The sequence below is a fragment of the Penicillium waksmanii genome, assembly GCF_028829765.1.
Source record: "Penicillium waksmanii strain IBT 27052 chromosome Unknown utg000007l:1.0-4314555.0:1.0-4317578.0, whole genome shotgun sequence".
NCBI classification, from domain to species: Eukaryota; Fungi; Ascomycota; class Eurotiomycetes; order Eurotiales; family Aspergillaceae; genus Penicillium; species Penicillium waksmanii.
In genome coordinates this window covers 4,079,389-4,106,603 of record NW_026643253.1, presented here as the reverse complement: position 1 = coordinate 4,106,603, position 27,215 = coordinate 4,079,389, and the positions used below count along the sequence as shown (strand labels likewise).

Here is a 27,215-nt window from a genome sequence, read left to right as displayed (position 1 = left end):
CCTATACCCTATACCCTATACCCAAGAGACCCCACATTTTCAACGTAACTCTGCAATATAAAGCCTTTACCACACTTTTGAATTTTTACCACCCATACCATCATTCTATTCAATATAGCTTCATCACGACCTCAGTGTACAAATACACAGCGTAATTATCTAGCTTTGAATTATGGATACAAAGATAACGTCCTAATTAAAGACCAATATCCTAATTATCCCACTCAGACTACTCTCTTTTCTGATACACTTGATACTATTCAGACAACTCCTGATTCAATCCTCCCATCAGAATCAGCCTTACAGACTATTCTACCAGACCCTAATACATCATCATACCTAAGTATAGTCTCCCAACCCTCAACTCAGAAACAACCTCACAAAACTGCTCTATCAACTCAATGGTTATAGGGCCATTTTGATATTATATTAATTAAGCATCCCTAGACCACTCGTGCCAAGAAGCCAATAGATACAGACCGTCTTATCCAATATAAGAAGTACAATTAGGAAACATCTGACTCTGTTAGATCAGGATCGTCTAAGAACATAGAGCTTCATCTATATACCCAACATACTCTCTCTGAGCCATCTTCCTTATCTTCTGATTCAATTAAACAACCTTCGATCATCAATTCCTTCAATATAAAGCCAAAGCTATCAGTAGTAGCTTAGTTCCAGGAGAATATTCTACAATAGATTATCAAGGAAAAGATAGCCTTTACCACTATTAAGTCACCCTCATTTCGCCAAATATTCATAGATCTACCACATCCAGAGCTTAATACAGCTTTATTTTCACAAACTACATTAAAACAAAGACTTAAGGCAGAGTTTCAGCATCAACGTACATAATTAAAGATAGAACTTGCCTCAACATACAAGTCTATTGCACTTTCTCTAGATATATAGACAAGCTCAAACAACATCTCTATTATCGGCATTATCAGGCACTGGTTTATACCAGACTTCCTTTATAAGAAAAGGATACTTAAATTTACAGAGTTGCAAGAGACTTATAGTAGTAAAAATATTGTATATACAGTATTTGATATACTATAAGAGCTTAATCTTGAGAAAAAGCTACTTATAATTACTAGCGATAATACAAGTAATAATAAATCGATGGTTTTAATCCTTTATAATCTTTTGAAGGCCTAGTACCCAGAGCCTCAGTTCCTCAGTCTTAATAGTTATATCCGCTGTCTTACTTATATTCTGAATCTTATTATAAAAGATATCCTTTGTACATTGAGATCTGGTACTGTCTATAAAGCTTCGGAGATCTGTAATCACTTAAATAATAATGATCTTTTATCTGAGACTGCTCTATCACATATTTGAATCCTTGCGATATAGATCAGCCAAAGTAACCAACGACGAGCTTCATAGAAAAGTATATATACTCTTATAAAGCTTTCTGATCGATATATTCTATGTAATGTTGATATACGCTGGAATTTAACTTTTTTGATACTAGATACTGCCCTAGGAGCGAAACCGCAAATTAATCAGTATCTTGAATTACAGACTGAGCTTCCTCAGTTCACTAAGCAGGATTGGTATTATCTCTTGCAGGTTCATTAAGTCCTCAAGCAATTCTATAATTTAACGCTATTTGTGTTACAAAAGCATCCTCAGATAAGCATAGCTATCCCTATTTACTACAAGCTTTATAACTTGCTTAACCAGGGAGCTGAGAAGCAAGGATTATTTACAGATATAGATGACGATATTACAGTTGTAATACATCGTGGTCTTGTTAAGTATCAGAAGTATTATGCCTTTATAGATAAGACTGATGCTTATTATACTGCATTAATTCTGGATCCAAGGATAAAGGAAGATCTTCTGCTTCGTAAGCTATCTGGTAATAGGGCTGGACAAATGATTGTTGATTCAATTCGTGAGAATATACATCAGAAGTATTATCATAAGTCAGTTAATAAAGACTTTATAGTCTCTGTTAATCCTATATTGGATATCCATAATAACCCTGAGGTTAGAATACTACGGCGATTAGCACCTATTGCCAGAAAGACAGCTGGATCTGATATCAATAAGTACTTTACAACACCGTAAGTTGATATTAAACCATCCGGGGATCAAGAGTAGTTAGCTAAATGGTGGCGGGATCGTCGTGATAGTATACCTCAGATGGCTGCAGCTGTACGGGATTATCTTATAATTCCTACATCTGAGGTATCTGTTGAACGTCTATTTAGTACTGGTCATGATCTTATAAAGGTTCGACGAACATCGTTACGTACGGATACGATGCGAATATTAATGTTGATGGACAATATTATGTAGTATATAGAAGCTAGTCCTAGATAGGAAATAGAGGCTGTTTAGTCTTTATTGTATTTTTGAGCGATTCAGTACATTGTGGACCGTGGTAGTGTTGGGGTCTGAGGTAGCTGATCTTAGAACCTCTGCAACATAACCGTAGTCAACACGCAATTATTATCAACACACAACGCTAGAGACTACCGGAACTAGGCCTAGATAGGAAATAGAGGCTACTCTATCTTTTATTATATTTTTGAGCAATACAGCGCATCGTAGTGGTGCTGAATTTAATAATTATATTGGTGCTCGCGGCCGGCGTACAAGTCCGAGCGACTCGGCCGTCTCGGCGGGCATAGCGGACGTACAGGCTCTCGCCCAATTAGGCTTAGCATGACCGGAATATTAGTTATTCCGGCCGAGATCCTATTATTTTGTAATAGCGTTATATCGGGCCGCTTCATGTAGCAATAAATTGCCACAAATCCAAAGTATATAGATATAATAGCCTATAGCATAAAGAATAATACTCTTTTTGATTAAGATTTCCTCAATTACCATACTAATTTGTATGGCAAGCAGAGGAAAGTTGTTTTGCAATAGTACGCTACTGTATCTATTGCTGGCATAAATATAGATCAGATGAATAGTATTAACATGGTGCATATATATATATTGAGCACGGAGGTGTGTCATGCCGTAAATAGAGACCTCCTATTGGTCAACTTCGATGACTAAGGTCAGATGACTACACTTGGCATTATCGCAACGATAATATCATACCGTCGGGTCTTTATCGTATCGTACCGTCAAGACAACAATATTGACGGTACGATAAACGATAAATATCGTAAAAAAATTGAATTGACGGTACGATAACGATATCGTACCGTCGAAAATTTTTCTCTGCGGAACGATATCGTACCGCCAGCGACGGTACGATATCGTTATATCGTTTTATCGTGTGCACCCCTAAGTATAGTTTAACTAAGAGTTAGATTAGATGATTATTTCCTTGTATTACCAGAAATACTTTCCGGTCCAGTGACACAAATATATATCTCTACGATATGATACCTTAAAAATTCCTACTGACGTGATAAATCTACTCAGAGAGCCAAATTGTGTACTACGATAGCTTTAGACGTAATAATAAGCATTGAGTGTTGAAAAATCAAGTTGTAAAATATCGCATTTAGTATGGTGTTTTGAGTGTCCAGGTCGGCCGGGTGTCCAGATCGGCCGGGAATTACGTTAATACTCGACGATATCGTTTTACCGTCCAATATCGTCAATATCGTACCGTTGGCCTCAATTTTTTAGACGATAATTATCGTTATCGTACCGTAGGGTGCTTAGATGGACGGTACGGTATACGATAAATATCGTCAAATTTTCGACGGTACGATAACGATAACGATATGCCGAAAATCCGACGATATCGTACCGTGTGCACCCCTAGTTCCAGCCAGGATATCGCGCAGAATTAATGTCGCCGAGCCAATGAGTAAAGCGCCAAGCCAAAGGATACCAAGGCGAGATTCCCGATTTGAGAGAAAAGTGGCCAACGACCATCCCTTTGTCGAAGGTGTTGTTGTATTGAGAACCGCCAATGTCGGATTCAACCAAGCACTTACGAGGTTACTACACCCTTGCACAATCTAGTCTTACTTCCTAATATAGTCAGGAGCACATCTGATATTATTATCAATCTTGGTGATCTAACACTTTCGACCATCCCACCTGATCAATCAATGCAGAACCTGCTTTCATTTTGCCAACGTATCGCTACACAATGGTGCGCAAGATGGATTGGTCTTTGAGGAGAACCAACGTGCATGTGATTTGCGCACAATTCTGTGCCTCTTAAACGATATAGTCTCATATTCCTCTTGCTTCAAGGGCATTTCGTAACGTCTTTTGAAAGCCAAAGACGTGTTCCGGTCCTAGCATGGTGTAATGGGCGCCTCCAACGTCGTGAAAGCGCGGTGGCGATCGTGAGAAATCTTTCCATTGACTCAAATGCTCACTTACCCATTGAGCTTTTGAAGAAGCCGCTACCGCCAGAGGATTGCAGTAGAAGACATCTATTCCAGCGATAGAACTGACAGGATCGTAATCAACTGCCATGCTTTGTAGAGCAAAGGCCAAGCAAGCCCATTTCGTGATAGCTTCCGGTGAGAGGGCCAGTTCGGCTAGTCGATTCTCATCGGCTTCCACCATCACCTTCGTCAGGGTATCTTCCCGGGTAGCATCTTTCAGCTCTACTGCCAGCTCCCGCGCACGATCCTCGGTAATGAGATCTAGAAAGTAGGAGAGATGGAGGAGGCATTCTCTGTAATCTAGCTGACGCATTCGAGCCTTGATATGGGGCGGCAGGTTGAAGGAGCCAAGGAAGCGTACTTCGTCTCCATTATTCTCCAATACTTTGCCTACTTCAAACGCCAGCATAGTACCATATGAATAACCTGCCAAGGCATACGGTCCATATGGTTGCTCTCGTTTGATGGCGGCATGGTATGTGCTAACAACCTCTTCAATGGACGCAAAGGGCTCTTCACCTTCATTGAAGCCACGAGCGCGCAAAGCATAGACCTTCCGGTCTGCCAGGAATTTTGCAAGGTTCAGGAAAACGAGAACCTCACCCACTCCAGGATGAACGAGCCAAAGCGGTGTTTTCTGTCCCTGGGACTGCAATGTAACTGTGGGGCTATACTCGCCGGCTTTTTGATGAGTCTGCTGGAATTTCAGTGCACTGGCTAAGTCGCGGACAGTGGGATTCGTCATCAAGGTTATGATGGGGATTTCTTGAGCGATATTTAGATGCTCTTCTATTTTCTTCTTCAGTTTGATGAGTTCTACCGAGGTGATTCCCATGTCGAATAGCGAGCACTGTACATCGAACTCCTCTTGGGGCAATTCAAGAGAAAAAAGGAACAGATCAAGTAGTTTCTCTTCTAGTTCATTTGAAGGATTGGCGCGAGCCGTCTTCCGGTGCAGCTTAATCGATTCCGAGTTAAGTTCTTGATAGGATTTATAATCGCCTTTCTCAAATGCCGACTTGATTTTGGACCGCGATAGTTTGCCCAAGGCTGACTTTTGCAACTGTAATTTATCCACAGGAAGAACTTCCGGTCGAGCACCGGTGGTCATCATGGTAATCTTGGCGATGGCGTCCGCTGTTTTCGCCCGCGCGACGTTATCATCGGGGGCATAGCTTGGCAGATACACCACGCAGATAATCTCTGTGTCACCTCCTGAGGGAAACGAGGAAAAACAACATGTAAAGCTAGGGACCAGACCAGGTATTTCTCCTGGCTGGTCTAGCGCGGTTTCTATCTCCTGCGGACTGTATTTAACGCCGTTTACAATCATCGATTCTTTGGCTCTTCCAATCATGTGGAGATTGCCTTTGTCGTCGACGGAAGCCAGATCGCCGGTCTGGAACCAACCATCACTGGTAAACGATTGCTCATTTGCTGTTGGATTGTTGAAGTATCCCTTGAAGAGTATCGGCCCCGACAGTTCAAGATTTCCAACGGTTCCACTGGGCGCGATGATATTTTCCGCAGTACGGATTCTCATGTTCAAGCCTCTTATACATTTCCCTGCGGATGCAAACTCAAGACCTTGTTTGATATCATAGCTAGGAAAGTCCAGATTATAGATGGCACCGCCGCAGGTCTCCGTCATTCCGAAGCCCGTAGCAATAGTACTCTCTGGAGCGCCGTATCTAGTCAGCAGTTTTACCACTGCAGCGCCAGTTTTGGTGACATTTGCCTCGCCACCTGAGGCAATATATCGGAGGCAGCTGAGGTCCCAGTCATGTGTGGTACAATGGTTTCCATGGTCCTCGAGCGCGGTACGAATGCGAGCAAGGAAGAAGTTCGGCGCAAAGGTACGGGAAACGCGATGGCGGTCTATGATATCGAGAAAAGCCACGGGGTGAGACAAGACATCCGATGCATGCACATGGACCTGATCTTTATGGGCAAAGAGGGCCTGAAGATGAATTTCCACAATGGCTGCAACATGATCACAGTGGACCCAGTTCAGAAACGAAGTATTTTCCGGTAATGGAACCACTTTATATTTGCTATCAAGTGCCAGAAAGATCTGCTGATGCGTGAGAATCACGGCTTTGGCGTGACTAGTGCTTCCGGAAGTCAACATCAGTATGGCAATGTCGTCTGGCTTAGCGTTGCGACAGATGTTGCGCAATTCTGAATCTGGGGCTTTATCCACAGCCAACGATTCGAGAGCAATGGGCGTGATGGCATCCTGTCCTCCGAATTCAAACATCTTGTTGGCTGTCGTCAGGCAACTGGGCTCTTTGAAAGTGGTAGCCAGGTGTGTCAGATGTGATATACGTGCTGAATGATTGTTGGATAGTGTTGTAGACATTGCTGGGATACATCCGGCCAGACTGACAGCCCAGAACCAGACAATGTTTTCCCAGTGTGTATCCAGATGAATGAGAACCACTCGGCCTGGAGAGAAATCTGGGCGGCGGCGAAGAGCCCAAGAAGCCTTCTGAGCGTCTTCCAGCAGCTGACGATAGGACCATGAGTGTGGTTTGGTGGTATTTCGGAGCGGATAGCAGACTATATGACCACTGCTTTCCTGGTTGGCGGCGGCCTCCAGTAGGAGTGTTAGGTTTGTAAACGTCATTTAGGGCTCAGAATACCTAGATACAGATGTTTATCCAGCTAGGGAACAATGATAGAAAACAGCGGGTTACTGAAATTTCAACAAATTTGTATATCTTTCCATAGACGGTGAAGATGAGTTTGAGGATGTGGTGGCTGTATGTCTGCATGAGCCTTGCTTCTTGATATGAAAGTCTCTGCTGGTCTCAAAGTGCGTCGTGTAACCCCATTTAACCCCCCTTGTCAATCGGCATTCCAGGCTTAGTAGGATGGCCCCTGCATGCATTTGACGCTTGCAATCAATTTATACCCCACTTGGTTCCTGTATTCTTCGTCTACATTCGGTGTTGGGGCTATATCCAAGGGTACAAAGCCATGAACGACGGCCTTCTTAGACATTATTCCTCTGGCTTAATTCAAAACAATCATGTATGACCTTGAAAGGGTAAATTGTATACCTTCCCCCTTGTCCATACACAGCAGTCTGACCGTCTACCGCAGATTATCATCATTGGAGGAGGGCCAACCGGCCTCGCAGCAGCCATTCGCTTAGCTCAAAACAACAAGCTAAGCCCGGTCATTTATGAGCTTCGCAATCCAGGAACTGCAAGTCTAGGTGGCTCGCTGGGAGTTCCCGCCAATGGTGTACGAATCCTGCACCGTCTGGGTCTCTGGGATAGCATCCTTCCGCGCAGTGTCGATATCACAAAAAACGTCGTACACTCCACATCTGGCAGTGTTTTGAACGAAGTTGATGTCGCTTCAGAGGCAAAGACCCAGACAGGCTTCGGTTATCTTCGCATTAACCGCGTGGATTTGGTCCAGTGTTTGCGCGATGCTACGCAAGAATACGATATCCCGATTCACTATGACAAAGAGATCCAATCCATCGACGATCTCGGGGATTCCGTCACGGTCGCCTTTACTGATGGCACTAGTGATACTGGCTCTCTCCTACTGGGCTGCGATGGAATCCACTCCTCGGTACGCAGAATACACGTCGATGCAGAGATTGCGCCAGAGTATTCAGGAATCTCCGCGATATCTTCCATTGTCGACGACGTGACAAATCGAGATCCTAAGGACACAACCTCTTTACATTCGACACTCACACCGCATGGTATGCTGGCGACTGCGCCATGTGCTGCCAATCAGATCTTCTGGTTCTTCAGCAAGGAGGTGCCTTTGCCTCAAGGATCGAGCTCAGCGGACGTTCGTGATGGCTGGATGCTTCACCGCCAGAACGAACTGGCCGACTGTCGAAACTCACTGTCCAACGTTCTAGATTGTGTACAGGGGAAGTGGGGAAAATATTTGCGGCAGCTTGTGGACGCAAGTCAGGACGTACATTTTTATCCACATTATCGCATACCTCTCGGTGGTCGGTGGTTTGTTTCCTCGGATAACCCACAGGGATCGCCGCGGGTCTTGTTGCTCGGAGATGCCGCGCATGCCGTGCAACCTCATGCTGGACAAGGTGTGGCCTTGGCACTGGAAGATGTGGTCCTTCTATCTGGACTGCTGGTCCAGTACCAAGATGGTGACCACGCAAGCCTGCAGGGGGTATTTGACCGGTTCAATCAAATTCGTCGTCCGCGTATACAGCGCATTAACGAGGTTGCAATGCGTAATGGAAGGATGCGTCGTAATCAGTCACCGTGGGCAGTATGGTGCAAGGAGTGGTACATGTGGACTATGCTACGTATCAATCGGTTTTGGGGCATGTCTATGTCGGGTGTATTGAATGGGGATGTCCTGTATGACGTTGAGAAGGAGCTAAAGCAGGTAAAACCGATAGAGTTGAACTAGAACTGGAAGTCTGTAGTAATATATTTTTCACATCAACCTGGAACTCTTTTGCTGAAGCCAAGTACTAGATTCACAAATATCTTAAACATCTCGCGGTGTGGCCAAAAGATCTCCTTAACGTGTGAGAACATCATGACTATATCAACGACTACCGAACTGGGGTGGATAGGCATGTCAAATTAGGGCGAAAAAGGCTGAGCGTTTGCTAATCTCCAGAAATTACTATAGGGCTTGGAAACATGGGTCTTGCCATGGCATCAAATCTCCAAAAGCATCTGCATTCCCAGGGCCATTCGCCATTGCGCATCTGGAATCGTACGACCAGTAAAGGCGAAAAAATCACGAACCTCGGGGGGGATCCAATGCGAGACCATAGCGGGATTGATCAGCCATTGTGATATTATCTTCATATCGGTAGTTGCGATCTGCATCTTAAGTCTACTTGAATGTCTAATTTGAATATTCTAGCTAAACAATGACGATACATTGCGAATCGTCCTTAAAGATATCATCCACACCGCAAATCTGACAAACAAAATATTCGTGGATACCACAACCGTTCATCCAGATACTAGCAAAGATATTTCTGCCAAATTGAAAATGGAAAAAGCGTCTCTAGTCTCAGGTATGCTTTACGGTCCTCCACCATCCTTTTTTCGCCTATCCTAATCCAAAAAGCCCCTGTTTTTGGCTCCGCTCCAATGGCTTCAGAATGTAAGGTTCTAATAGTTGCTGCCGGCGAGCCTGACTCTATCCGGAACATATCCCCTTACATCAAGGGCGTGATAGCGCGTGATATGCTTGAGGTGGATGAACGCCCGGAAAAAGCATCTCTGCTGAAAATAATTGGGTGAGAAGGCTTCCGCTATTTTCCCTTCGGTCCAATGCACGACTAAGCGCAATTCAATAGGAACTTTCTCGTTTCTGGTATGACGGAAATTGTCGGTGAAGCACATGTCTTCGCCGAAAAAAGTGAGATGGACCACGGAATAGTTGAAAAACTGTTGGAAGCCCAGTTTGGACCTCTCCCGGTCATGATTTCTAGGCGATTGACCCAAGGGGTTTATATTCCACCCAAAGGTCAGTCTACGCGACATATTGTAGGAGCGTACTGACACACTGAACTCTTGACACTAGGCGTAACCCCGTGGTCAAATTTAGATCTAGCTCTGAAGGATACTGGGCATGCCATTGACTGCGCAGGAGCGGTGGGAACCAGGCTGCGAGTTGGGGAAGTCATACAAGATCATCAGCAGCGTGCCAAGGCCTATTCCCAGGAGCAGAAACGGCAATTAGACTCGGCAGCCTTATACGGTATCATTAGATGCGATGCAGGCTTGGATTTCGAGAATGAGTTTGTGAAGCAGAGGGATGCTTAAAAAATATGTGTGGTATGCAATATGTTTTCGACTTGTTGCAACCAGAAGTACATCCTCTAAAAAGAAACATGTATACTCACCGCTAGTCAGGTGCAGCTAAAAAGTGTTAGCGAGACGAAAAACTTGCAGGATGCCTGTGAGTTCGTGTAACATTGTACGCCGTTATCAGGGCGAAGAATGCATATCAGGTTACATCCTTCTCTGCAAGATTAATTCACCGCTACTAGAGTGCTTCGACAGGTCACAACAGGATGATATGCTCTACAGATCGTGTCTGCATAGAATTTATGCATCAAAAGTGTTTTGTATAATGTGGGAGGTCGGTTTCACAGTCCTACAATTGCGATAAAATTTCCTTTGGGCTTTACCCATATCTTCTTTCATTTTGTACGTGCTACCGGTGCTGAGAAATGGATCTGGATAAACTTGCATCTTCAATCCGTGATGCAACAGAAATTATTTCCAGTCAGCCCATTGACTCTCAGCAACTAGCTGAGTTGTCACAGGCTTGCGAGAGTCTTTCCGCAATAATCGAACAGCCGAGGTCACGATTAGAGAAGGGCACTCATGCGGTACCTATTTCAGGCGTCACGATGATTTTGTATTCACATTAATCTGAGACCCAATAGATGACCCCAGTAGTAGCTGTCAGGATTGCTATTGATATGAACATATTCAATTTTGTTCACAATTCCCCAAAGGATGAGTTTGAGGGCTGGGAAATTAGCTCGCAAGTGGATGGGGATCCGTTGCTTGTTTGTATGTAAACTCCCCTCTGTCTCATTATGAAAGCCTCATCATTTATTTAAACTCGACAGCGCGGATATTGCGGTCCTTGACAGCCTCTGGAATCTTCAGTGTCAGTTCGACAGGGACCTACAAGCCAGATGCCGTGATAAAAGACCTCGCTCAAGGTGGTTATCTAGAAAGTCGGATTTTGATGAACTTGTAAGTCTGAAAATGTCGCTTCCCAAAAGTTCTCACTAGCTGAAATATTTGCACCAGTGATATTCACTTCCAAATTTATGCAAAACTTCCTCAATACTTGAATCAAGCCAAATATGCATCCCCCTCGAACGCCTACGCAGGGCCTTTTCAATCAATCCTGAATACAGACCAACATTATTTTGATTGGATGGAGTCACATCCGATCCAGCTCGATGCATTCAATCGTACAATGCAGGCTGGTGCTATGCGCGACAATTCTGCGCGATGGACCCAGATATTTCCTATCACAGAAAAGCTGAAGATCTTCGAGAGTCAAATGGCTTGTACAGATAACGGTCTTGAATTTGTGGATATTGGAGGAGGCATCGGCCACGAGATAAAAGTATTGCTGGATTCAATTCCGTCTCTTCGAGGTCATTTTGTTCTTCAAGATGTATCAAGTGTCATCCAAGCTATATTACCGGAACTTTCGAGATCTACGGATATACGATCAGTACAGGCTATGGCGTACAACTTTTTCGAGCCACAACCGGTAGTCGGTGCGGATTTCTACTTTTTGGGCCGTGTTCTGCACGATTGGCCAGATTCTCAGGCACGAACTATTTTGCAGCACATCCGAGATGCGATGGACGAGGACTCAGTACTTCTCATCCACGACCGTGTGCTGCCGGACTTTGCCTCCAATGTTCATCCTACAGATGCTATCATGGACCTGAATATGATGATATTATTCTCATCACTCGAACGAACGGAGAAACAGTTTCGAGCGCTGCTTAGTTCCGTGGGGCTTAAGCTGGTTAATGTGTGGCGGTCCCCTACGGCTGGTGCTCATCGACAAGCGGTACTCGAGGCAATTCGGGCATAATAATGAAGCGATATACGAGGAGTTTTGGAAAATGAAATACCACTGAGATTACATATGACCGCAGATCGCTCACTTTTAGCTGTAATTTTGCACCGATATGATGGTTCATAGACGTTGCCATATCTACAGCGAAACAAAACATGGCTATGTTTCATAGTTGTAATATCTGACATGAGTTTGTATGTTTGCTGGGCTCAAAAATATCCTCAATTAGCTTCAATCCGATGTAGCACTCATTTATCTTAGAGGCTATCATAATTCATTTCTTGCCTTGCCATGGGTCAGATGCCCAGGTCCACGAACAGAAGCGAACATATAGTATCAGGCTTTGGACAGAGTTTGTGTGGTCTAAACCGACTGATTTAATGCTATTACTTTTAGCAGGGCGAAAGCATACTGCGAACTTCTTCCTTATCCATAACGTGTCATTTGGCTTTGGAATGGCCATGATGCATTTGATCAGAAGTCAAATGTGACTTGCGCTCAAAAGAGAGTTTCCACGTAAAACTAATCACATCTATGTCGATGAAAAGAACGGAATTATGATTTTATAGAGCTGTTAACGACTTTAAATCTTCAGTAAGGCTAACTAGCTTTGCTAAATTAATGTGATACTTTGAATGATCTCAGCTTATGAAGCAGCTTGAATTAGTCCAAGGGCCCCTTGCTGAAGATTGACCGTCATCCCTTGTACAATATCATCGCGAAATTTGTTCAGATCCAACTTGAGCTCCTCTTTCTTGATGCGATCACAGGTTAGCTCGCCCAACTTATCTTTGCCCAGCTCCTCTCTATTTGTGAACATTTTCATAGTGCCGTCTACCTTGCGAATCACGCGCATACAGAATTCCACTGAATTGGCCACGTCTTCTGTACTTAACTTTTCTCCACCTACTTCCACGGTTCCTTGGATAACTGGGATTATTCGATCAGCATCAAGATCCGAGATAATTGAGGTCAAATTTGTAAGATAAAGGGACACTCACTGGGTCGAAAAAAGCTGAAAGCACGATCAAAGTTTTCTTCGTCATACTCATTCAATACAGGACTCTCCAGCCCTGTAATTTGGGCGTATGCACTGGTTACCACAAGCAGAAACCTCGTATAAGACTCTCTGATCTTCTCCGAGTGCCAGTTAGCTGCTATCTCTTCGCTGCAGTCTCCTTTGATCGCCGCGCAGATTGAGGCAGAAGCAGATAGAGCTCCAGTCAATGCCAAATGTACTCCCGAAGAGAACAGAGGGTCGATGAAACACCCTGCATCTCCAACAATGCGAATGTAGGGACAAGCGTATTTTGTGGCGCTGTATGACCAGTCGGTGGCAGACTTGATTTCCGAAACAAGCTCGGCATTTTCGATTAGTTCAGAGATCATTGGGGCATCATGTACGTTCTGCATAAAGAAGTCCTTCGTATTCGGTGACTTCATCGCCTTCTTTTTTGCTGCGAAGCTGGTCTGCTGCATCACCAAGCCAACAGAAGTTGTGCCGTTATGCAGAGGAATAAACCACGCCCAACCAGTTCCATCTAAATGCGATCTTAGCATTTTGAGTGTCCTATCATGATTTTTGTGCAAATATTACCTTTGAGACGGGGAAAAACGGATCACCCTCTGCAGGGGTACCCTTCCCATATGTCCCAGCATCTTTGAAATATCCCCATGTAGCAATGTTTTTGAGACCCTCATTATACCTGCGGTTCTTCATGTACTTGGTACTGATGAGACCAGCTCGGCCACTCGCATCCACTAGGTAGTCGAACTTTATCGTACCACTGGCGCTTTTGTCCTTGAATCTCCAGGAAGCTGACACGGGACGTTCTGGCTCCGAATCACCATGGCCTTTCTGGCAGCCAATTGACTTGAATTCGACCGCGTTGACTTTGACTCCATCGAATACTTTGGCCCCACTATCTTTAGCGTGCTCGAAAAGAATTTGATCGCACTCAGAACGAACAACATTCCAAGCATGTCCTCCAAACGCAAGGAAGTTTGTGTCTATCAAGCAGTCAGTGGGTTGATGTCCAAGTTGTAGCACAATGTTGATTTACATGCTGCGGGCTTGCTGTTGTAGCTGAAAGATGCCCCATTCTACATTGATCTTTAGCTGGCTATCGTCTCATCTCTGGAATCCTGCTTCGATACTGACCTTATGTCTGAATCCGTGGTTTTCGAATTTTTCATAAACCTCTATGAATTTTAAGAATTCCCTTGTAGATGGTAGTAGGCTCTCGCCAATATGGTATCTATATCTCTTGTCAGCCCCGAGCTACCTTCTTGACTTGAGTATACCTTGACTGACCGAGGGAAAAAATCAGCTTCCAACAAGACGGTGGAAATACCTTCCCTTGCCAGAACTGAGGCAGCATAAGACCCGCCAGGCCCGCCACCTACTACCAAAACAGTGCATTCTTGTGGGATTGACATGCTGATCTGGATAGAAGGGCACTTTTTGAATTATTGAAATTGTTTTTGAGAAGAGTGTAGACCAGCATTAGGGTGATATCCTATGGAGATATCTCATATTTATACCCTGATCAATGTGGATATTCTACTAGTACCCTACTAGTGAAAATAACTGTATACTTGATTCTTTTTACCAATACATTTAACTAGTCAAGGCTGAGTCTTATTGGATAGGTTTGACATTCCAGGTGAGATTCCTTGCTTGCAGTCATAATGCTGTGAAACGCTCTTACTGCAGCTTTCTGAATTCCGTGCTCCTTGCAGGTTTTATCGCTGTGGTTGACAGTTCGTATACTAAGCCACATATGCAAGAAGGAAATATGGGATCGAGATTTATCGTTGAAATAAATTCAGCACAATATCTTTACACCGCAAGTTCATCTGCCACGGACTTTCCTATATTTGGAACTTTGGAAAGCAACGGCTCCCTTGCTGGAAATTCTGCGCTACGCTCGTCAATCACGGCACATGTTTTGACGCCTTTGTTACCACAACTTTGACGCAGTTGGTCTAGACCACAAGTAACGAAGTCAGAGTAGCCAGCTCCCATACGCCTTTTGCAAAAATCTCGAAAATACTGGATTTATCTCTTCTCGCGGTTTCCTTCCCTTGAATTCTACCTACAAAAGCTGTCAGGTTCGACATCACGCACTTCCGCTTCCACGACTTCTTTCTAGTTGCCAAATATTCATCCTTGGGATCTGTAGATAAAGTCGCTTGTGGTTGAAATACGCGGTCACTATCATATTAACTTTGATTATCTCAGGTATTCCTTTGTGTGATTGAACTACGGTTTATCTTGAAGAGAAAAAGTTATTGAAGAGAAGATCATAACAAAACGAGTGATAAGTACTCTAATTTACCTTTCTATTTTCTTCAAGAGGACATTTATTCCCAAGTACGGCACGTTGTGCCTCTTGATTTTGAGGTTCTCCGGCAAGGCCCTCTGTAACTTGATCTCGAAATGAAAGACCAGGTACGCCAGAATGAGCCGGAGCTCATCCGCTGCAAAAAAGCGCCCTGGGCTAGATGATTATAAATAGCACAAATTAGTACATTAGACCTCCATTGTTGGCAGAACGAAGAATACAAAAGTAGAAGAGACTTACCAAACGTGTTTTCCATCTCCAAACTGAAGGTAATGAGGATTTGTAGAAGTATATCTAAACATTTCCGGCGTCTTAGAGCTATTGGCAAGTTCATAGAACCGTATACCATCAAATTCAAAGGGGTCTTTCACGTATCCTTCGTCAAATAACATTGGTGCGTTCGGTGTCATGAGAACTGTCCCCTTTGGAATATGAAGACCAGCCTTGAATCGGAAGTCTTGCTTGACAACGCGAGGTGTCCCGGCATGATCAAAGCAGTTATAGCGATGTGATTCCTTTATGAAGCTGTCCAATACTTTCATTGAATCAATTCCTTCCTTGGTCCAAGTATCATTGTTGGCCCGAAGAACCCCGATGACCTCTTGTCTGATAAGACTAATATATTTTGGTCTTGTGGCAAGCTCACAGAGACACTGGACAAGAACCACAGTAGTGTTAAAGCTAGCTCCGAAAGTATTTGCAGCAAGCAATTGGGCAATGTCTAGCTCATTCAGATTATAATCTTTCTGCTTCTGGGTCCATCGCCAGAACCAATCTGTTAAGTCCTGGCAGTATGATAGTCGTTTGGTTAGCTCGTATATCCGCACCAAAGAAAGAATCCGGCCTGTCCTGGGCCAAAGCTGCAAAGAAAGGACATGAAACTCACTGAAGGCTGCTTTCCTGCCTTTTCCCTCTCCTCTGATTTCATCTTCCGTGTATTTATCAAATTAAGAAAGAGCTTTTGCATCCGATTTGATAAAGTCACAACATTGGATGACCGTGCTATAATACTTTTCCAAGAAGAAGTCAATACCCAAAAGATCGAAATTCACATGGCAGAGCTTACGGTTTTATGAAGTCGGGGAATCTGCGAATATATGGGCCTCCGACAAGCATTTCGGCTGTATAATCACAGAAAAGGTCGATGCTCTCTGGATTGCGACACTCGTCCCCTGCTAGTAACTTTGCAACAAGGCCCATCACAAGGCGGCTAGCGATCGTATAACAGTCGAATTGATTCCAGTCACCATCGCTCTGCAGGTGATTATTAATTTCTTGTTCAAACGAGTACTGAATTTCCTCGATGAAGCTTGGAAAGTATTCATCCCCTGACCTGGTGCGGGTTCGAGACCAGGTAAGTGCTTTACTCATCATTGAGCTCGGTATTTTATGAAATAGACCAGGAGCCGTAAATCTGGATTGAAAAAACTATAGTAATACCGGACATTAGTCTAGCTCAGCCTGGGATATAGTATGCTCTTACCCCTTGAATTGGAGCTGTGGAAGATAGGTACTCATCTGAAGCATTGAGGTACTCCCTGATCATGGCATCATTGCATATACAAACATTCCAGCCAGTCGGCGTGGCCACTTGAAACGCAAAGTCCCTGTGCTGTAGAGGTGTCAGTGACCTGTAAGACTCGAATGGAGATATTTGGAGCCGGCGATGAAAGGTCTTACGAGTTCATATCCTTCTTGAAGCAGCTGGGGTCCGCATGTACCCCAACGACGGGCATTCTTCCAATACTGAAAAGCTCCCCTCTCTCCCCACAACAGGAACATCAACCTAAGATTTCATCGTTTCAGCAAATTTCAAAAACTCCGCATGGGAACATCAATTATTATAAGAAATCTTGATAGGAGCATATATGAAGGGATACAAACCCATGATCGATAATATCGAAACCACTGACAGACTGACAGTACTGTCAAAGTTGCGCTTCCTATAAAAACGAAAGGGTTGTCGAGTAGAAAATAATACAAATTCCTAGACATTGACATGATCCCCAGCAATAAATTTAACTTGTTCATGGTGAAAGAAGATATCTGAACCTTGAAAGATTCGGAGAGCATGTACAAAGACCGAATAACATAAGTGGTTTCAGTCACCGCCAAAAATCAGAATACCGTTTCTCTCACCGCGACGCAAGGGCGCTACTGGGGTAAATTGCATACTTCTGGCGTCGTAACAGCTCACTCAAATTCCAATGCAAGTATGTGCGTGTAACCTGACATGACCTGCATACGGCAGCCGATAACCGCCACTTTGCAATAATTGGTAATCGGGGTCACCGCCCATGCTGCCGGCTACATGCAAGTCCTCCTTTGTCTTTTCTCTCCTCTCCAGGAGGCCCATAGAGGAGGGTACCGTGACCAGTTAGCAACGCGTAAGTGGTGGATTAATATTATGAGAAGTGCTGAGAAGCTGATGATTATAATAGCTCGAGAAAGGGGTTAGTGAAGCCCTGGAGCTCTGTGACCCGGATTAATAGTAAGAATGCCTTAACTGTAGGGACCGGAGTAGGGGGGGTGAAAAAGAAATTTAAGGGGGTGTTGGTCAGAAGGAGGTCGAGACATGCGACGTACAGGAGCGAAAGCGACTGACCACGCTAATCAAGATTGATGGAGTCAAAGTCTGAAGACGACTACAACAACTCATCCGATATGGTGTAGCGGCTAACATTACTGTTTCTCACGAACACAAGACAAACTGTACATGTACTCTAGGCATTACCAAATATTGGAAGTGGAGGCGTCGGGTAGTCAATTTCTCTGATTCGCAGCAACGCTCAACCCCACGATCAAGGCACGGCCATCTCGATGAATACCGGCATTTTGTGCAAGTCGAACCAAAAGTACAGTTAGAGTCCATATACGCCGGGCGCTGTTGTTGATTCACGCAGCAGTAGGAAATATGGCAAAGGCTTGTAGGACTATAATCTCGTCTGTCTCCAAGAGTCCTGCGCGAGCTAATGCTTGCTCAGACGCGAAATTAAATTTCTGAATAAGACTGACTCTATCACAGCCAAGTACCTGTAGGCATTGCTCTGGTGACAGACTGACCACGACATTGAAATATACGGCCATCATGAGCGCCTCGAGCCCTTTTGGTATGCTCCCACATGCTGCGAAGCCTGGAACACGAGTGGTTCCACGCTCGGGACGTGCAAAATTTTGATCAATTTGTCGCAATTTTGTTGAACATTTGCCAAAGCGCGGGAACCCTCTCTCGTGAAGGATGTAGTTGTGAAAGGTTCTGCCCAGTACAACCGAAGGGTAAAATGCTGGCTTGATTTGTCCTGTCCGTGTCTGATACAGCATTTGTGTCCCACATGTCTGTTTCTTCCGGTTCTTCTTGCAGAAGGCTCTTGTGATCTTCGGCCTAATAGGATGGTCGACAAAGTTAAATGAGCGAGTGACCAATAGGGTAAGGTGACTCACCTCCTCGTCCAAACTGGCCCAGTAATTGCCGATCATATATCTACTTCTTCCATTCCCCATGGCCAGTCTTCCAAACTCCGTCTCTAAATTAGGCATTTCATCCGCGGACTCAATGGAGTCGCTATTAGAAACAGACTCAATTTTGTCTTTTGTCGGCGTTCTGGTTGACGATCCATGAGCTGTGAGAGGCGGTTCGATGGCGATATCTAGACGCCTCTGCATGTTTTTCGATAACACCTTCAAGATGCTGGACTCTCTCGAGTATGGCAAGGGAGGGCGGCTGTCGGGTAGATGGGCGTCTTGGCACAAATAGGCACTCGACACCCTGTGTTCGACAATTAGTGCATGGATAGTCTCTGTCGCACTTTCTCTTCTTCCCGCGGCACGACAAACACGAATATGGATTCTGCCGGGTGGGCGTAGGTGAGGCAGCAGACTCCCCAGGATTGCGATTCGCCATGACCGGCAAAGACATTTCTCACTCAGTTACCTATAGTACCAGATCGTATTAGGCGGTAACAGCGATTAATAGCACGTAAAACGCACCGATATGCTGAAACAGACGGCAGTCTTGAACGCTCGGGGGAAAAGAGACCCTGCGCGGTTGTGGCGAGGTTAGTCGAACCTTTTTTCTCTCACAATCACCATGCTTTTGCAAACTACCGTATTGGCCAAGGCTTCAGCATTAAACTTAATTTCTAGCCACCAACCACGATTACGGTGAGAGACATGGCGCTGAACCATGGAATTTATTTACCTGCAATGTTGACCACCACTAACTAACTAGACGAGGACGTGAATTATATAATCAATGATGTCATGCAGGCAGGAATGCTCAATCTCACGTTGACACGGAAAAGTTGGGAGAAGCGAGCAATATTCATTTCCAACAAGTACCTACAAGCAGACCACATCAATAGGCATCAGAATCTAGCTTCCTTCGTCTCACTCTTCCTTTGCGTGAAAATACCTCGTACCATCAGTATGCCATCTTGCGCGTACCATCCGACGCCCAGCCGTGAAAACCGGAACGACCCGATGCCAAGCAAGAAAAAGAAAGCTACCTTTCACCCCAATTTTGAAAGTAAACGAAGAGAACAAAACCGAGCGGCGTGAGTACTCAAGGAAATCGCTTGTATAGATTGGATGAAAAACTTTCTAATCTCTTTTGTTGGTACAAGCAAAGTCAGCGAGCTTTTCATGAACGTAAGAAATGTTACGCTGATAAATTGGAGAAAAGAGTTCTCCAACTACAGAAAACGGTAGATGGTATGCGGTACGAAAATGATCAGCTGCAAAAAAGGATTTCTGGTCTTTTTTTTCGAAAATCGTATCAGGAAAGCAGCCGCCATACATTGCCCTTGTCTACAGAAACGCAAATTCGGCGAATGTAGACCGAAAAATTCATCAACCTTGGCGGGCCGCTGTAGCGATGATACTCAACGATCCAAATCTTACAGCATCATTGGTACAGCTTTCATTGGAGACCAATCTCAGACCTGTCAAAGACATACACAGACATCTGAATTATCCTTGAAATTACATAAGACTTCTCAGCCCGGATATCAACGATCGACTTCAATATCCTCGCTCGGGTCGGGTTCTTTAGACCCCTTTCAAGTTCACTCGCAAAATATTCCGTGGACAAAGTTTAGCGAAGACTGTATTTTATACAGTTAGTATACACACTTGCTCAAACAATGCGCTTTCTGATTTCCAACGCAGGTTTGTCCACGTTGTGGCCTTGCCTGATTCCAGGTGCCGTTAAGGGGGAAAACAATTCTGCTCTCAGTAGCTGGTTTTACTTCTATATGAGAGACACAACGTTGTTCTCTGCATTGACTTTCGGTGCACTTTCTCACAAACAAATGAATTGCTGTATGGCAGGAGATGCCAAAATTGAAATCACGCCGTTCGAAAAGCAAGTTCTCATCTTCTACGAGATGGAGTCAGCAAGAATGATCAACGAATCACTTCAGAGCAAACCACAGACTGTGACTGATACCCTTATTTTAAGTGCACTGTGCATGGCAAATAACAGCGCAAACAAGGTCAAGCTGGATCAGATTCAAGCTTCACCATTTACACCACCCCTGCGACGGCTGCAATGGCTAGATATATATGGAAGAATGTCCTCCAGCCCAGCTCATCAAGTGGGCCTTCTGCAACTCATCAATTTACGAGGGGGCCTGGAATGCGTGGAGCTTCCCGGCTTGGCTGCGATACTTTCGTTGTAAGTCTTTGGTCATTTATACGGCATCGTTCAGGATAACATATGGTCTTGTTTTTTAACGAAAACTGATCCTTAATGCGATAGTTCCGACATTTTGGCGGCAAGCAAAAACCTATCTCAACCAAGTCTTGCGTTTTGTCCACTCAGCAGCGACAATAAACCTGCCTTGCTGGGAGGTCCTTTTTTCCGATCACAGGAGTTGCGTGTCAACCTCAGCCACTTTCAGCAGTTGGCAGATGTATTTTCGGCACTAGAAGGTTACTTGGCTGATCTCGAACGACACCAGGCAAGCTTTAAGGATGAAACCTATCTTTGCAAATTAGCAGACCAGAGAAACTTCTCACAGCATTGTCTACTATCCTTGCCTCCAAGGCCGAGAAATAATGAGCTTCTACCGGGCGTTCATTTATTCTATGAAGCATTTCGGCTATCCGGGTTAATTTTTAGTTTTGGTGTAGTATTCCCTATGCCCTACGACGCTGCGCCTTTTTCGACTCTGGCCATCCTATTGAAGACTGAACTTCAATACCTTGATACGAACTCATACCAGTCATTACCTTGTACACGGAACATGTTAACATGGGTCCTCATTCTTGGAGCCATTGGAGCAGCGACTGAGGGTTCCGTAAGGGCGTGGTTTATCGCCCGGCTCAAGAACCTAGCTTTGAAAAATGGAATATCTGCATGGGATGAGATCAAGTCAATTCTGGAAAAAGTTCTCTGGCTGAACAGTGCCTGTGATTCTGCGGGACAACAGGTATGGGCGGAGGTGGGACGTTTGCGGTCGGTATAACCGCCTGTCTGCGCGGTGTAACTTTCTGGGATTGGCTTAACGTCCATCGGCCAATTAGTATACTACGCCAATTTGCCTGCCAAAGCGTTATTTGGGACTACGAGTACTTCTGCCACTACTTGGCAGCTTCCAGCGCATCAGAATTGCCCAATATCCAGGAAGATAAATGAGTCAGTAATCGTGTAAAGACCACTCGCTGCCTCCGTGCGCCTCAAAAGAGCAACTCACATCCTCAATCATCCATCTTTCTTGCCACGCTATACAACTATAGTTATGCCTAAAGATTTTTTATACGCAGAAGCTCAAAAACATAGTAAAATACTCTTGTTGAAACATTTTGGCTCACAGATTCCATTCTCGACGTAAAAGTCAGCGTACCACACCGAGGATCAGATCAACAGGGATGAACTGAAATCTGGTTGTCCAATACCCTTCTTTGAGGTCTACCTACCCTATGTAAATTTGATTCAGTTGTGAGGCAATTTCCACTCATCTGATCTGCTCACTACTTTTATGCTAAACTTCATTTACTTTTGTTGTTCGAACTTTCCACATCTCTTTGTTGCACTAACAATAGGTTTCCGTTTCTCACACCGCGACCATTTTTTATTCACTGTCCAATAGCTTATAATAATAATGCTCGGGATGACTCACACATTTCATGATTTGAAGCACCTCAATTAGAGTCGGAATTTGGGGCTGATAAAGGAGACCCAGTAAACACTGGCTGGCGAAAGATTCGGCAGTAGAAAATACTAGAAATAGTGTCAATAGATAATTTCTACAATGCAAAAACACACTCGCCACATAGCATAAGGGCAAGTAACTCACTTTAAGATACCAAGCTTACCTAGACTGCTACTAAGTTCAACAATATCTAAAGTAGCTTGCTGGGCTTCGTATAGGTACATCGGCATAGTATAGTCATGATCAACAGAAAATATGTCAGAGACTACAGATAGGTATATAAGAGTCCCCTTTACTACCATAGTTACAAATAGATGCAATAGATCTATCTGACTAGTAAATAAAGCAGGTATTCAACAACAAATGGCAAGTTTTTCTCCCTACCAGCGAACAAAGCCAGAGCTGATAGTCACAGAAAACTATTTAATTTACTACTATAAACACACTCAACTGCTGCTTACTATTTATATAATTAACAATAACCAGAAAATATCGTAAATAGAATCAGCTCGTGAAGAGAAGTAATACTATAATTATACTCAGCAGCTATCTCTTCAGATAGTAGTCTTCTATAGATAGCTTTACTATTTTAGAATTATACTTCTGAAACTTGAAGGTATGTATGAATCTGACATAATATCTGTTTGTTATTTATTAAGACGTATTATCTTTCTCACTCAGCCTACTATAAGCTCGTTAAATACTAAGGGCGAATTATGTCATATACTGACCACCCTATCTAGATAATATACTATCCAAAATATTCTTCACTATTCTTCTTTCTCAGTGCTGTTTAAAAATATAGACTCATGGCCATCTGCTATATACTCTGTACAGTTAATTTTATAAAGGTATTATCTTCCTATTAAACTGACCTGTATCTGTTAAAATAAGCCTCAGCGGCAGGGTCCGATCTGGTTACCATATGGTTCTAAGAACAGGAATATTGTTGGCCCTGTCGTTCTAACGCTCCAATATTTGGACCCATTTAGTCATAATGACAACAATTTTAGTCAGCCATCACTGAAAAGGTTGGAAAGCCTGAATAGGAATATGCGGGGGCCCTCAATACGTTAGTTGCGAAATTTTGTGATTCAATGCACCAATCAATTAATCGAACCACCAAGAATTCATACTTGCACACATGCGTTGTAATAACAATTATGACCTTGTTTTCGTTCCAGCTTTCGTCGCCGTTCGTATATAAAGTAATCCAGGCTTTCAATGCCATATTATTTGAGCCCGGCAATTAACAGACTAGGATTGCTTCAAACTACTAGTTCTGTACGACGCTTGAAGGTACTGGTTCAACCCAGATCATACAGCCCTTACTTCCAGTGGTGGGAAATGATTGGCAATGGCACATTGCATTGAATGGCTGAATTTGCGATCGTTTATAAATTTTCCCCGGTGGTCCTTCACATCTATCTCCCGCTAGAGTTGCTTCTGCCTGGTCAATTCGCAGTATTTAATAGTCATTTTTATTGTGGGACGGTTGATCGGAGCACTCCGCTCGACCATTAATGTTGGTAGGCCGTTACCTGGGATTACGTATGAGGCTATTAACTCACCGGGATGTTGAATCTTATTTGAATTCCTCATTCGTGCTGCTTTCAGGAAGGTCCAAAAGTAGAAGAAGCTGTCTTAGAAATATAGCCTCAAAGTCCACGCTCAACGCAACGACAGTCGCCGAGTGGGCAATGCAAGCTGGCCTGTGAAGAGTGCCGGAAGCGCAAGCTACGTTGGGATGGAAAACGCCCCCCCAGTGCAGTGTATGCATTTTAACAGTAATAGTATGTAAGGTAAGTCCAAAGCGGTCAGTCAGAGGCTCTCAAAAGGGCATTTTCAAATCGCTTCGGAAAAGAGCTGGTAAGACAAGCGTCCTAAACGATTCCAGTGTACTAATCTTCTTTTCCAACTACAGCAGATCTACAACATTGTTTTGAGGTAAGTAATGGTGAAGGCCTTTTGTCGAACGGCCAAAACAACTTACATGAACCAGACTCAATAATAAATGGTCATGATGTCAACTTACTTGTGGATCTTGGCTTACCAAAGAAGTCCAACGATTTAGCAACTCTAGGGTGTATACTATGGGATGAATGCAGCCAGGACCTTCAACTGATATCTGGTCTGGCACAGATGGATCTGTAAGCAATACTGTATTCAACCCCGTGGTGCGGCTTTTGAGTGTTATCACAATGGCAGAAACGAGACGTATTTCGAGCGGGTCTATATATTCTTGCCTTTTATACAGAAATGTTGATTGAGTTCCTGGGCCCGTAAGATAAACTTAAATGCATCATCAATTTGCTTGTAACTTGCTATGTAGGTATTAGCTGTGTTATTGCCAGTGTATGGATCAGGCCTTAGCGAGATACTGTATTAGTAGGCAGGAAATATTCTTAAGAGTCTATAGAAATAGTGTACTAGGTTAGACTCTGTTAACCTCTAGTAAGCTGAAGCATAGATTCTTATTATATTTTATAGGTTTCTATCCAGGTACTATTATATAAGGCAGATAAGTATTGGTTGTACCTATCGGCTGGTTCATTGGGATAATAGTATGTAGGTAGGTATCCAAGTCACCCTTGGTCGAGTGTTCATTTGACTTCATTCGATCCCCGGGTACCAAACTTTGTTTTTTTTTTCTGACGGGCTAGATGAATCCAGAAATGCACATGAGCGTTCTATGCGCGCTTTGCCAAGACTCCGTAGAACGGAAGTTGATGACGATCATTAGTAATGGACTTGGGGTGAACCTAGCTGCGTTACGGGATGGCAACTACGTGTGTGTGTGTGTGTGTGACACCCGAAGCAGTTTCACGAAATCAGACCTGCACCAGAGTGGATTTTTTCTCTAGTGTCCTCAATTTTGCTGTGCCTGTAAGGCTACCGGCTGCGATTGACCCAGCACACAGCCCTTGTAGAGGATTGCATTATAGATCAGCCAGTTCTAAGGCGTAGTCCATCTCGGTCTTGCGATTTTGTTCTAATCGACTCAAGCTAGCGGCTACCGAATAACTGCGCGGACCACGAGTGCGACCTCTTCAAAAGTGAAGGCTGTTGTAACGTTATCACTTCGCCTTCGCTAATGAAGGCCTAATGCCAGAGTATCATCAGCCTTTGGCAAGTTCGACATTTAAGACTTCAAGTGTCTGTCAAACCTATCTATGGCCCATTGTGTCCATCTCGCCACCAACGTGAACTCTGGACAAAGCAACCCCATAGATAAGCCTTACAACCTTTCGTGTCAAACATTTCCAATTTTGCGCGGCGTCTGGATTCAATTACCAACTCAACGGAAGCTAGATCAAGTAGCAGTGGCCACAAGTTGATACGTTTACCAGATCCCACTGGCTATATGTTTCTATGTGTGAACTATCGGAAATTATTGTCTTTCGTAGACCCAGACATGTTCTGGGATCATGAAGGAAATTTCTCGTTGGTAATTGCAACCAGGAATTGAGTTACAAGCATAAAACTGTCTATAAAGATTATTCCGTGCAAAGGTGAGTATTCGACTTGATTCAAAATCTTATATGCATATGATCGCGATTGGCACAACGGATATCCACATGCCAAAAATGACAAAAACTTTGGTCTCGCGCGGATGTTTTTGCTGAATGTTACGCGGGTGGGGTATGTAGTTCTGGATAAGCAACCTAACTTAGACCATCGTAAAATGATAGACCGGAAGTGTTGCCATTGAGCTCCAATGTTGAGATTCTTATTTTGAATAGTTATAATTATAAATCCGTTAGCCAAGAATCGTCTATACCTGCAATCGTAACCTTGAGCCAACCTCCCACGTCAATGATTAGCTTCAAATTTTGTATTGAATTTTTCTTATAGGCTCTAAGTACTCTGAAAACATTCTCTAATCATTTTTATCTTCTCTGGTTGTTGAGTTGTACGTCTGCAAAGTTGGTGAGTTATTGTCGATTCTGCCGAGATACGATAGCGGCGGATGGGAGTATGGAAAGGCCGCTTCCCTAGATAGGTGAATTTCGTGACCTACGCTAAACCTAATTTACTTTCAGTGGTTTGAATCGCCAATACCCGTCCAGCCAAGGCTTCCATAATTATATTTTTTTAATCAGTATAGTCATCCAAAGTTATTCTACGATATTGATATCCTAAGGCCCTATAGCTATAGCTTCGGATGAGAGTAGGTAATACGAGCTACTATAGAGCTAAAGACTTAGTAACAATTCCTACTCTCAAGAATAAGAACCTATTATTAGAGAAGTGTGAAGGGCTGTAACAATATTGATTCAATAAGAGCTAGGCCAACATGCTGTTTATAAAAGCTTAGAGAAGAGAAAGAGTAGAATAAGCAGAACAACAATAGAAGTAACGTACCACCTTGGGCCATAAGTTTGAAGACACCGCCTAATCGGGTAATTCTGCCATTTCACCACTCTATATTCAAATATATATATTGTGTAATGGTTACTAAGTTGTCAGGCTAGAGACCTGTGACTAGGCAAGGATATCAGACGGTAGAGATCAGATTGGGCAGTCGATACAGAGACTGATTCTTGAGAAGATCAAGAATCCAGAATACTTGTGGGATCTTAAATAAATTAGGGTTCGGGTGGATATCGATATGCAGGTGACTCAAAGGGGATTCGTCCATGAATCGGCCTCGAGAGTCCGGGGTATCGTATACTTCGAATCCCGTGACAAATAGGCAAAAGAACAGCTAAAACGTAAGTGTATTCTATAGAAACAGTAGATATTGATAGTCTTAGATGCTGGTTGTAAAAAACTAGGTATTGTAAGAT

The 27,215-nt window shown here is 43.7% G+C and overlaps 7 protein-coding genes across 7 annotated transcripts; 2 read left to right on the top strand and 5 right to left on the bottom strand.

The window, feature by feature from the left end:
- Positions 1-4,170: 4,170 nt before the first annotated feature.
- On the bottom strand, positions 4,171-6,960 carry N7481_008385 (non-ribosomal peptide synthetase; the record flags this gene model as incomplete). Its single annotated transcript, XM_057267604.1, has 1 exon — positions 4,171-6,960. The coding sequence occupies one exon, from the start codon at positions 6,958-6,960 to the stop codon at positions 4,171-4,173; it is 2,790 nt and encodes a 929-aa protein (XP_057121805.1).
- Positions 6,961-7,365: 405 nt separating this feature from the next.
- On the top strand, positions 7,366-8,747 carry N7481_008384 (FAD-dependent oxidoreductase; the record flags this gene model as incomplete). Its single annotated transcript, XM_057267603.1, has 2 exons — positions 7,366-7,383; positions 7,440-8,747. 2 exons carry the CDS (start codon positions 7,366-7,368, stop codon positions 8,745-8,747), a joined length of 1,326 nt encoding a protein of 441 aa, XP_057121804.1.
- Positions 8,748-10,536: 1,789 nt separating this feature from the next.
- On the top strand, positions 10,537-11,939 carry N7481_008383 (uncharacterized protein; the record flags this gene model as incomplete). The annotated part of the gene is made up of 4 exons (XM_057267602.1): positions 10,537-10,698; positions 10,756-10,885; positions 10,945-11,074; positions 11,132-11,939. The coding sequence occupies 4 exons, from the start codon at positions 10,537-10,539 to the stop codon at positions 11,937-11,939; spliced, it is 1,230 nt and encodes a 409-aa protein (XP_057121803.1).
- A 631-nt stretch (positions 11,940-12,570) lies between these two features.
- On the bottom strand, positions 12,571-14,363 carry N7481_008382 (uncharacterized protein; the record flags this gene model as incomplete). The annotated part of the gene is made up of 6 exons (XM_057267601.1): positions 12,571-12,854; positions 12,926-13,465; positions 13,548-13,934; positions 13,988-14,027; positions 14,086-14,182; positions 14,239-14,363. The coding sequence occupies 6 exons, from the start codon at positions 14,361-14,363 to the stop codon at positions 12,571-12,573; spliced, it is 1,473 nt and encodes a 490-aa protein (XP_057121802.1).
- An 898-nt stretch (positions 14,364-15,261) lies between these two features.
- Positions 15,262-16,199, bottom strand: N7481_008381 (cytochrome P450; the record flags this gene model as incomplete). The annotated part of the gene is made up of 3 exons (XM_057267600.1): positions 15,262-15,427; positions 15,512-16,056; positions 16,158-16,199. 3 exons carry the CDS (start codon positions 16,197-16,199, stop codon positions 15,262-15,264), a joined length of 753 nt encoding a protein of 250 aa, XP_057121801.1.
- A 134-nt stretch (positions 16,200-16,333) lies between these two features.
- Positions 16,334-17,007, bottom strand: N7481_008380 (uncharacterized protein; the record flags this gene model as incomplete). The annotated part of the gene is made up of 3 exons (XM_057267599.1): positions 16,334-16,699; positions 16,755-16,902; positions 16,952-17,007. The coding sequence occupies 3 exons, from the start codon at positions 17,005-17,007 to the stop codon at positions 16,334-16,336; spliced, it is 570 nt and encodes a 189-aa protein (XP_057121800.1).
- Positions 17,008-18,166: 1,159 nt separating this feature from the next.
- N7481_008379 (C6 transcription protein) lies at positions 18,167-18,934 on the bottom strand (the record flags this gene model as incomplete). Its single annotated transcript, XM_057267598.1, has 1 exon — positions 18,167-18,934. One exon carries the CDS (start codon positions 18,932-18,934, stop codon positions 18,167-18,169), a length of 768 nt encoding a protein of 255 aa, XP_057121799.1.
- Positions 18,935-27,215: the final 8,281 nt, after the last annotated feature.